Source organism: Pholis gunnellus, assembly GCF_910591455.1.
Source record: "Pholis gunnellus genome assembly, chromosome: 4".
NCBI classification, from domain to species: domain Eukaryota; kingdom Metazoa; phylum Chordata; class Actinopteri; order Perciformes; family Pholidae; genus Pholis; species Pholis gunnellus.
In genome coordinates this window covers 3,934,307-3,946,793 of record NC_136530.1, presented here as the reverse complement: position 1 = coordinate 3,946,793, position 12,487 = coordinate 3,934,307, and the positions used below count along the sequence as shown (strand labels likewise).

The following is a 12,487-nucleotide window of genomic DNA, read 5'->3' as shown; positions in this document are numbered from 1 at the left end:
TTCAGCTTCGTTTCGTCTAATTTTCAGGCTAAAAACTCTTCAGCAGTGTCGTGTTTATTTTCAACATTTGAATGTAGCATTTCCTGCTCGCAAACATTTTCTTTTTTGGAGAAAATACATGTTGTTTATTACCTTAAAATATCTAGCATGCATGCAAAAAACAGAACTAATATAGTCTGTTCAAATGTGAATGTCTCACCCTTATGGAAGGAGTCAATGGCGATCTTCAGGCAGATATTGATTGACTGTATTTTGAGTTTCTGTTGGATAATCAGATGTTTAGTAGCTAAATAACAGGTCACAGAAGACACATTAGTGACAAAGTTAAAGACCAAGTTTACTAAAGACAAGCGAGAGTGACACTCAAACGACCAGATGTGTTCAGCAGCAGCAGCACTCTGGTTTATATTTAACATGTGCGTCAGTGATGCTGCACAGACTGTATCACCTCCTGTGTAATAGACCTGTTGTGTTCACTGTTGCTGGTTGACCTGTAAACCCACATGAAGCAGGAGGAGTTCAGTGAACATTCATTCATGCAAATATATCTTAACACTCACCTGACCAATTCATATTCAAGTATAGAGCAAATATATGGGGAATACATGAAGGCTATATCTTCACACTTTTTCCCATCTATTCAATCGATATAAAAATGACAATAACATTTTCTTTCCTCAATGTGAAAAGCAGCTATAGAGCAACAGCGCCCTAACGTGGTCAGATGAACACATCACATTACAGTAAAACGTCCTGCAGAAAGCGCCAGTCATGCAAACAAAATGTGAGGATGAGACGGTTTAAGCTTCCGGATCAAGTCAATGACAGAATAGACTTTAACTTGGCTTTATTTACTAATTTCTTCTCATTTTAATTCTAAATTCCTACAAATGTTCTTCATATAGCATAAAGCCTACAAACACACGACATAATGATTCATAATGATTTAAATAAATATATAAAATACTTACTATAGACTCGTCAGACTGCAGTCACAACAAAGTCCCTGAGTAGAAAGTGTGGACAAAATAACACCTTGATAAATCTAGTTCAATTGCACTATTTCCTGATGCTTATTAAATTATTAAAATCATTAAAATCTATATATTTTTTCAATTGTGATTTTTATGGTTTCCTTTGCAGACATCAAAAAAGGCAGTCCAATGTTTTTTACCAACAAAAAAAAATCACATCATATATATATATATATAGACAATTAAATTGTATTAAATTGTATTACTGTTTATTTTTTAAACTAAAGACACAAAACACCAGGCATAAATAAGGACAAATAAAACAAAAAGTTCTTAAAGCAATACAAACGTTACAAATCAAGAATAATAGTCATATACACATACAAATATATACATACTCATAAGTATACAGTTGTGACTGTTTGTGTTTGTGTTAATGGACCCTATAGTGATAATAAGCTACACTGTGTTTGACATGCATGCCCTTATGTGCGGGTAGGTGTCAGTCTTTCTACTGAAAAAGCGTCATGGCACAGAGTCAGACCCGCTGACTATTTTGAACAGGGAACACGTGGCAGAGAGGGAGAGAGAGAGAGAGAGAGAGAGAGAGAGAGCGAGAGAGAGAGAGAGAGAGACGCACACACTCCTCCTTCAGTCCCTCCAGCCACGCACACACTGGCAGAGCTGCAGTACAGGATTGTACAGTAAAAACCTACAGCTGCCCGGGAATTCTAAACTAGTCTCTCAAAGTCTGGGATCGGACGGTGAACGAGAAAGAGAGAGAGAGAGAGAGAGGGAGAGAGACAGACAGAGAGACAGACAGACAGACAGAGAGACAGACAGAGAGAAAGACGACGTGAGATTTGTTCTAAATCATTTCCTCAGCGTGTTGCCGGCGGACGGAGATGATGGAGACCAAAGTGTGGATTGCTCTTTGTGCGCTGCTGCTCGTTCACTGTGGATCCAGCGGTAGGTAGTGCTTTTATTTATTTTCATTTGCTTACTTCATCTCTTGACTTTCGGTTTCTGGATTCATTTGTACTAGAAATAGTCATAATGGTTTACTGTACCACACACACACACACACACACACACACACACACACACACACACACACACACACTAATCTCACCTGCCTCCAGGCCCCTGTGGTGATATTTAAACTGACTTGTTCAACCTTAAAGAAAAGATTGAACTTTTTGAGATCAAGAGGCAGACAAACCTCCAGTCACTGTGTTTCTGTTTCATGGCCTGATCGCTTTCTTTCAAATCACAGCTTGATTTACATTTTCTTTCCTCTCTTATTTGTTTTAACAGCCTCACGCTTTATCTGTCACATCACCCCCCCCCCCCCCCTTCCTCTTACACTCCTCTCACACATCCTGTATGTACCTCTTACCCACCTTCCGCTTCCTCCCTCCTACCTGTTTTCCTAAACACTTTCTCTCTTCCTACCTCCTCTCCTTTTCCCCTCCCCTCAGCGCCTCTCGCATAAAACAAACAAAATGGCACGATTGACATTTGAAATAAAGATTTGATTGAGCAGAACTGTCCCATCAGCTCGTCCAGCTGAAAGCTGGATGAATAGAAACACAGCTGGGCTCCACTGGAGGACATTTATTGGCTGTAAACGAGCGGGGAAGTCCATTGTGATAAGTGACACCTCTTTGTAGCACCCTGTCATTGTTCTGGCTCCATGCTAATTGGCTTGTAGTATTTTAGTACTTTGATTTTAAAGCAGTGCCAGCAGACTTCATGGAGTATGTGTGGAGCTGTATTTGCATAAACACACAGTACAGAGATGGAATCAACACCCAGGAGGTTCGTCTGAAACCTCTAAATGCTCTTGTTCCTGTTGACAGCAACTTTGATCAACTTCTGTCCTTTTCCAGCAAAAAAACATGAAAAAAGTATCAAATCTTTCTGTGTTCTTACATGTTATACAGCCAAAAGCCTTTTTTAATTTAACTCATCCGGCCGTCTTTCTAACTAATCAATCAGCTTTTTATACTCTTCTAAAACAGTTATCTAACTAACTGCGTATGTTCAGTATCGTAGATAAAAAAACTAATTTAACACAGTTGTTTTCTGGGATACTCGTGAATATTGTCACATGAGTGACTTGAAAAAGCAGTCCAGCTCTATCATCTATCAGAGAAGTTTAAAACTATTACCATGAAAGAAAGACCAGACTCATATAATGTTGTTATTTATCCTTTACTCATGCAGGGCGACCTTATGATTTAGTAAAACCTTATTTAATATTGTTTCATTGTTGGTATTTCACTTTAAAGAAAGTGACGCAATACAAAATATTTGTTTTCATTTTCAAGCATATTTTGATGATTATCGGGATAATATCTCAATTAGTTTAGTATATATATATATATATATATATTAGGATAATCGATAACATGAAATCAATCTTCATCACAATGCACAAAATAAAAAATTACCACTCATGACTTATGCAATTAAATACATAATACATTAGAGTGTGGAAAGAGTTGAAACTTAAAATGATTATTTCTGAAGATGAAGTCCATTTCAAGTGTTATAATAAGGATCTAGAGTATTTAGTAATATGTCCTCTATTCATGAAAAGTTCTTCAGGTTGGACGATTCCGAAATAAACAAGTTATACGTAATTAATGATGTTCTTTTCTAACACATGCAAAGTGTTTTGGGGGGTCATATCAGTCCATGTAGGATGCTTGTATGTGCATGACACAATGAATAATATAACAAACTAACTGCAGTGACTCACAGGAGTCATAAGAAGACCTACTATCCTGTAAAAGAAGAGGAGAGCGTAGCGGCCTGACATGCAGCTTGAGAGGTCACATGACGGGCGGCAGTAAACATCTGAAATAAGTTCAGAAGAAAAGGCCAATGAGAGCAAAGCACCGAGCTGGCTCGCGGCTTTTTTAAACATGGAAAACCGGTATTTGGGGGATTTCTTTACAATAATAATAATAATATCATCATTTTGTTACAGGCCTGAGCATGATAAGAACAATGACAGCTGGGCATACCTGTCAGTAAATAAACAAAACACACAACCAAATTGAATAAAATAAACTAAAATAAGGGGGAAATACTAAATAGATGAATAAATTAAGCGGGGGTCGGGGTTGTAATGACGTCTTTAGAGTCAAACACACACACTCTAGGCCGATGGGGTTTCACAGTAGCAGTTTCACACAGAAGGTTCTGCTGATAGGCAGAAGTGAGCGGGAGCTGCTTCCTCAGGTGCCTGCTGCATTGGCCTGGAACGCAAAACCCTGTGATATCCAGTGAGAGGAGTGTACAACAGTGCCAAACAGTGCTTCTCTTTATGAATCTACTCTGCACACACACACACACACACACACACACACACACACACACACACACACACACATTCACACAAGAGAGATACACATATATGTACAACATACTGCTCCAGCGTTTGACCTGCGCAGCTCTAATGGAGCTCAAGTGAGGGAACAAGGCCAGTATTCTACAGCCTCCGTCTATTTATGTCTGTTTTTGTTTCAAACTGGCCTCTCTCTCTCTCTCTCTCTCTCTCTCTCTCTCTCTCTCTCTCTCTCTCTATCTCTCTCGCTGTGTGTGTGCTGATGAGCTGAGTGAGTGATTATGGAGGTAATGAAAGGCATCATGGCAGTGTGTTAGTGAGCGGTAATGACATTACGTTACAGCAGTGCTCTGGTTTTCATCAACGAGGGGGGGAAGCAGGTAGAGACAGAAAACGAGGACTTGGACAGGAAGGAGATAGGAGACCAAGAGAGTGAATGACATCACGTCAAAGGCCGAAGCTTAGCTGCGCCTCACGAGGACTGCAGTAGATGTGATGGCGATGTAAAAGTCAGAATCAGTCCTTAATCACTTTGTTTTGTGCTCTGAAGTGATGATTTACATTGTTGTGCTGTCGTCTCTGCGGTGTGTTCAAGTGCAACTGTCAGTCGGCCTTCGCACCGCTATAGTTCTTTGATGAAGGTTTGTTGTGTCGGGATACATCTGAGGAGTCATGATATGATGGGGAACAAGAGTATTTTTGCTACACAAATTATGTAAAAAGAAAAACAATTCATTTTTTTGTGACCGTGTTGTGCTTAAGTGCAATTCTCAGAATCCGTTCAGTGGTTCCCAACCTGGGGGGTCAAGTTCCCCGAAGAGGTCTGAAGGGCCTGACACAACAGACCTGATGTCGGGCCGACACTAGTTTCCTGCACTACTGGAAATAGTCGGCAGCTTTTCAGGTCGATTGAACATGTTGAATTTGTGGTGATCGAGAGTTGTTTGAAAAATAGTTGTCAAAAGCTGCTTTGTTTCATATATTTATCATAACTGGCTTTTATATCTGCAGTCCTCGGTCTTCTGGTTTCCCTTTTTGAATGACCAATACAGACCACTGCCACCTGCTGGTACGGAGAGTTATTTCCCTTCTTGCAGGCGCAGAACGTACCTGCTAGTTAGCCGTTGTCTCTTCGCGGTGTGCTCAAGTGCAACTTTTTTGGCCCAAAACACAAAGCGACTTGAGTCGACGTGACAAGTTTGCCTTTATCTGCGGCAGTTCTTTGATGGCGGTGTGGGTGCGTAAAGATACATCTGAGGAGTCATGACATGATTAGATTCAATCATTTTTTTAAAATGGGAAAACATGTTCACAACTCAAGGAGGCCGGAGGAGCTTCCGTTTGAAAGGTCTCGAGATAGAAGACTATGGATGTACTGATGTAACTCGCTATGTAACTACTGATGTAGCGCTGCACTGCTTTGTTTGAGAAAAAAAAAGTATGCATTGTCAGATAACTTTCCATGGATAAATGACACATGATATATGTGTATCCATTTTTCTGTTTAATAATTGCTGTTTGGATGAAAAGTGGCCTGTGCTGACTGATATACTCTAATTGATTCAGATGGTTGTGTGTGTGTGTGTGTGTGTGTGTGTGTGTGTGTGTGTGTATGTGTGTGTGTGTGCACATGTTCTGTTGGCACATGTTTTTCTCGAAATAACGAGCCAATAAGCTGTTAATGACTCTGAGGACATGAGACCAGAGACTGATTATTATCTAAATGTGACTCTCCTCATCAGATGAAGTCCACACTGCTGCTACTGCCTCCTCCTACGATCAAGAAAGTGTGGCCCCTGAGGCTCCAGCTGCTGCTGAGTCAACGACAGAGGGGGAAACCATCTCCGTGACCCTGGAAATAAAGAAAGGTAACTATGCAACAGCCTGTTTCGAAATCTAGTGATGCTCACGAGAGGAAAACACAATGTAGTTTGGCAAACAAAGGTGATCAGGTGTTGCAGTAGGTTTGCCAGAAGAGAAGATCTGTCACACTTCAGATGTGAGGGCTCAGAGTTTAGGAGCTATATTTAAGTCCTTATCTCTGTTTTCCACGTCCAGAAACAGGCCACAGAGCGAGTGACTCAGTTTAACAATTAAAAAGAAAAAAAGATTAAATAAAAACTGGAGGACAGAGATCGAAAAGAACTTCTCCGATGCCGTAAGATGCAACTTAAAAGAGTAGAATTAAGAATTTAGGACGAGTGCAGTCTGTTAGGAGAGCTGGTGAAATGTGCTGAGAGAAGAGTTGTTTTGGTGTTGAGGAGAGAAGTGATTAAATGCTGTGTGACTTTTCACAAGGGGGTGAGAAAGGTAGAAGTGTAATACACCTCCCCCCCTCCTCCCCACATCTCCCTCACTGCTCTCCTCTCACAAACACACTCGGGTGCTGGTTCACACATTAAACTCCCAAACATATTCACAGGCAAGACACTTTCTTTACTCTACACTACTCAACTTTAACGTTGAGAAGTTCAACGTTTAGTTTTCTGCCTCAACACAATACGATTGAGTTGAATTGATTAATATTTTGTGGAGCCCGCAGTGTTGAAAATGTTTAATTTAATAACGGAAAGGCTACAGCCACGCTGACGGCTCTGTGGTGCTTTGAGCTAAACGCTAACGTTAGCATGCTACATAACATGCTCACTAAGGGTGTCGCAATATACCGGTATAGACGATAACCGTGCTACTTACATTTTTTTTTATTGATATCATGTTGATAATACACATATGATAATACTGTGTTAATAATCCAGCACCTCTTAAATGGTTATAGACCCGCTCTCCACCTCCAACTCATTAGCCAAAGCAAAGACAAAATGCACAATACGCGTAATAAAGAAAGTTATGATGAATTTGATTTAAAGCGTTATTATTATTATTATTTAAAATTGTATATAGATATTGCGATTATATTGTTTACATGAGTTCTTCAATAATCGTGCAGTGAAAATGTGATATTGTGACAGCCCACATCCACAATGCTAATCATCTTAGTTTAGCGTGTTAGCATGCTAACATTCGCTAATTAGCATGAAGCACGGAGCACATCTGTGTCAAGTTCACTGTGACCTCACGTCCATCCCATTCTTGTGAACATAATATCTCAGGAACTTCTTGAAGGAATTTCTTCAAATCTGGCACAGACGTCCACTTGGACTTGGAATTTGGTGCTCAAAGGCCAAAGCCACTGTGACCTCAAATAACTCGTTTCTGGCCATAACTCAAGAAGTCATATTCTAATTATTACCACTTTAAGCAAATGTCTAGGATGAAATAAGTAAGGAATGGAAAAACATGGATGTAAACTGCAACCTGACTGGTTGGCGGAGGTATACAAGGGTGAGGCGTTCGTAAATAATATGTTTTTTCTTTCTCTTTGTACAGTTGCTAACATTGTCCCTCCCACGGAGGCTGCCGTTCTGGAAAACAAGTCGACATCACAGCCTTCACTTCTTCCTTCCCCTACCTCTCACACCCCCACTACCCCCACCACCACCACTACCACTACCACCAGCATCACCCCCACTACCCCCACCACCACCACTACCACTACCACCAGCATCACCCCCACTACCCCCACCACCACCAGCATCACCTCCACCACCACCACCACCACCACCACCACCACCACCGCCGGCCCCACACACACAACTCACACCACCACCACTGTGGACACACCGACCACCACGCCACAAACAGAAACAACACATCATGCTGCACTTCCTGACTCTGCTACACCATCAAAACAACCCACTCACAACGCAACACTCTCACCCACTTCGGTCCCAACACCTGAGCCATCAAAACCCGAAACCACCACCACCTCCATCATCACCGCCAGTTCAATACCCAGCACCAGCTCCTCTCAAGAGGCCCCCAGTTCTGAGCCGTCGACGCTCGTTAGAGGCGGGGTCGTCACACTCCCACCTCCACAACCCACCTCACAGCCCGACGTACATCACGAGGCCTCAAGCAAAGCCCACCCGACGCACCCCGTCAACCCGCCGAGCAGCCCCTCCGCCCAGGCCAAAGACCATGCTGAAAACCCCTCCCAGCTCAACGTCGGGGATGACCGTAAGTGCACGATGTCTTCTGTGTTGGTGTGTGAATTTATTCTGACTTATCGACAGAGCCCGAGGTAGAATGGCTGAACGACAAAGGCGACGCTGTTTCTTTGTGTTCCAGCACAAGCCTCTGCACACACAAACCCCCCCCCCCAGGCGTCTAAATGTTCTACAAGCCCTGTCACCACCAAGCACTCCACAATTATGGCTCTGTTTGGGAAAGAGACAGAGGCAGTCATGGGACTCGAGGCCTCGAGAATGCTCTGTTTTCTTTCTTATTCTGTCTCTCTCCCACTCTGTCTGTCTGCTGACAATATATACTCCACCTTGAGAGGACTTTCAGCACGGCGTCGTCACAAAGGAAGGAAAACTCTCCTCATTTGAACCAGCCCACTTTGATACAGTGAAAGTATAAAGCTCTCTGTGGTTCTCTCACTCCACGTGGTTTTATTAGGCCACGCTTGGCACCTCGCCTCTTTCCGTTAGCCAGAGGAACAGGGAGCATTCACTGCTCTGTGGTTGTTGTTAATTTCAACCAGAGGATATGTAAAAAAAAAAAAAAAAAACAGTTTACAAAACAGTCTTCCATGGAAACATCCATATACAGGAATACGCTGCCAAAGACGCTGACACACACTCTTCCCGCACAGAAATATATAAACACAGGGGGACATCAACATATAAAGGTCAAGAGGGATGATGTGAGAGATTTAAAAGGCACCTAAACTAAGACATACTGTACGGTATGCACACACAATATAAACTGCTTGATTCTAAAATAAATCGAAAAGTATTTGCCCTATAAATAAATTCACTCGCGCGACAGAGAGCTCAAGTACAGGAAAGCTTAACATCACCATCCTGTGTTTGACAATTCTGTCCCGAGCTACGTACACGAGGAACACTCAACACGTCGAGTCTATATTTAGCTCCACTCACAGCTTTAAACAAGCGTTAAAGAAGCCGGAGTTCTACTGTTTTATTTACACCTCGTCGAGTCAAATCCCATCTTCCTTCAAGGAGGAACGTGCCCTGCTCAAGTATCTCCTTTGTGTTTCGATTCCAGCAACGATGGTCCACGATGCTCCCACATTAGACCCGCTCCTGGCTGGCCTGGTGTCAGCCTTCATCATCACTGCGGTCATCATCACTCTGCTCCTCTTCCTCAAACTGCGGCGGAGAGACAACCGACCAGAGTTCCGCCGGCTGCAGGACCTCCCTATGGTGAGCATGTTGAGCTTAATGTGATTATGTCGTCTTGAGACTTGGGAGAGGGATCCATCTTCCGTTGCGCTCCAGGAGGTTTCTTTCTTTTATTCCCCGGTAAAGGTCCTTTTTTAGGGGGGAGATTTTCCTTTTCTAATGTGAGGGTCCAAGGAGAGAGGATGTCTGTATGCACAGATTGTAAAGCCCTCTGAGGCAAATTTGTGATATTGGGCTACACAAATGCATTTTAATTTAATTTGAATTGACATCAAGGAAACGCTGTCACTGCAGCTGTCTCCGTAGAAACAATCAGTCTGTCAGATATTGTTGAGCACAGATGTGAGATTTGCGGTTACAACTTACCAGTGCTATAATATTAAATATATATATACACATCAGGATGAGAGCTCCAGTGAACATTTAACCACTCATCTTCTGGAAAACTGCAGCAGAGCATCAGGAACAAAATGCACATATTAACAACTTATTCACATTTAAACGGGCAGTCTTAAAGGGTTAGTTTGGGGGTTTTGTTTTAAGTGGGATTGCATGATACTTATCCATAGTCAGTGTATTTTGGCTTAACTGATCTATACAACAGTATATATGATCAATTAACCGTCAATAAGTTATAAACCTTTTAAACGGGGAGAAAGCTTTACCACAGAACTGTCTAAAAATGTAGCACTTTTGATCATATAAACTGTGTAAGCATAAGCGCTGGCATATAATATATTTATGTGTATAATTATTCCATGTTTTAATTTGTGCAGGACGATATGATGGAGGACACACCCTTGTCCATGTACAGCTACTGATGGAGGCACGACTGAAAGAATTTCGGCGCCCAAAATACTCTCCTTGAATCTGCACCAAACAGAGAGAATCCTGGGTAGGTGTGAGCGAAGTCATCTAGATTACCGACACGTCGGAAAAGACACAGGTTGAAAGCTGCAATGGACAATGAAGACATCACACATGTTGGGGTCGTTTTGAGCAAAAGTCTATTTTGGTGCCTGTAATTAGAAATAAGCCCCGCTCCTCTGTTGAATACTGTGTGCTTCATATTTTTTCAGCCCATCTTTTGGGAGTTTGTATAATATATTCAGATTGGGAAAAAAAAGCAGGAGGCAGCATCATCTGTTGCGTCCGTCATTAGGACGGTTCACCCCTGGACACAGACTCTCACCTGAGGGCACCGGTCTCATTATTCAGTGTTACAAAGTCTGACGGAAAAACAAAAAGAGTCTGTCAGTCTGACTGAGAAGCCAGAGAAGATAACAAACGACCCGCTTATAGTGTTAAAAAAAAAAAAAAAAAAAAAGAGTTGCACTTTACTTTTTCAGTAGTGTGTTTGAGGAAAGAATGTTTAGCAGTGAGTGTGTTTGCAGGTGTGTGAGTCTGTTAAAGGTGTGTGTGTGTGTGTGTGTGTGTCTGGGGATATTTAATTGTTTTCCCGTTTTTCTATTTTTTAAGTTTGTGTTTTGAAGGTCCTGCTGGCTTTTGGCCTGATTTTGACATGTGCAGTGTGTGTTTTTTTTTGTTTCTTTCCTGGAGTCTCGTGTCCAGGAAAGAGTGCCTTACACAGTATAGGAACAGCTCTTTATTACATACTGTATTTATATTCAAACCAACTAACTTCATTCCCAGTGCTTTGTGCGGCTGCCACTTTAACGCGCACACACACTCTCTCTCTCTCCGGGAGCAGGTAGCTGCTCCGACCTGCCTGTGTTTGAACACTCGGGCCCGAGCGTGTTCACAGTGAGGCACACACAGTTGCAGACTGAACCCGGCCGGTGGCCTTTCCTCGCAATGTTGGCAAATACTACTGACGATTGTATCACACAAAGACAACTTGTCATCTTAGTTGCTGCTTCAGCGTTGACCAGTTTAAAAAGGAAATGTTAGATGTGACCCGACGGTATCTCGTTGATTACAACAATGCGCAGCAGCTTCGGAAATGAGGCGCGCACAGGACGACAGAACAAACACCCCGTCGTTAGAAATCAGCCGGAGCTAATACTTGTGTTCACTATTTAATCTTTGTGCCATGACTGACTACAGATGGGTGACAAATTAAAGGAAAAATCCACATTAAATGTCTTAGTAAGGACGTTTGGCCACAATGGGTCTTCAAAACAGCTCCAGTGCTCTTCTCCTAGACTATCTCTACTGGAGGAAAGGAGAGATGTTTCCTCGCTTCTGTCACTCGTCTGTACGTCCAGTTCTAAATTATACACTTGAGATTTCTAAAATGGAAGTGTTGAAAATTGTCTGTAAGTGTCCTGAATGCACAGCGAGGCTTTGCAGCCAGATGTGGATTATGGACTGTTGGTGTTTAATGATTAAAGGTATTTTGAATTCATCCTCTGCGTTTCAGGTCTCAATTATTATTATTTTTAATAATGGAAAAAATACACACAACAAATGCAACAATATGATGACATGACAGTATATCCTCACAAAGACAGAGGAAAAAATAAACAATATAGACAATAGACAACAAATAAAATAATGAGACAAAATGAAAGTAATAGGATCTCTTCAGTAACCCAAATAATTAGGTTGACAGAAACACAACTTTTCCCTTCTCATGTTATGTTGTGCTACTTTGTAGCAATTACTTTTCCAAAGGAATTTGGCTTTGCAACATATTTATTTTTAGGAAATATGCTTCAGATTAGTTCTGATACATTTTTACCCAACACAATAGTTACATTTATTATCCAGGGACTGCCAACACAATGTTTAAAAGGTGCACATTTAAAACAAATGTTTAGCCAAATTTAGATATTGATCTACAAACTTGCAACATATTTAGTAGAAAATAGAAAAACACATTACATCTTCCTCATTACACAATCTACATAATGACTGTTCAA

General features: G+C 41.6%; 1 protein-coding gene across 1 annotated transcript; it reads left to right on the top strand.

Moving 5' to 3' along the window:
• The first annotated feature begins 1,684 nt into the window (after window positions 1–1,684).
• On the top strand, window positions 1,685–11,970 carry LOC306695283 (uncharacterized protein). Its single transcript, XM_079158493.1, has 5 exons — window positions 1,685–1,943; window positions 6,075–6,200; window positions 7,720–8,409; window positions 9,466–9,623; window positions 10,379–11,970. Exons 1-5 carry the CDS (start codon window positions 1,880–1,882, stop codon window positions 10,421–10,423), a joined length of 1,083 nt encoding a protein of 360 aa, XP_079014619.1. The 5' UTR covers window positions 1,685–1,879; the 3' UTR covers window positions 10,424–11,970.
• Window positions 11,971–12,487: the final 517 nt, after the last annotated feature.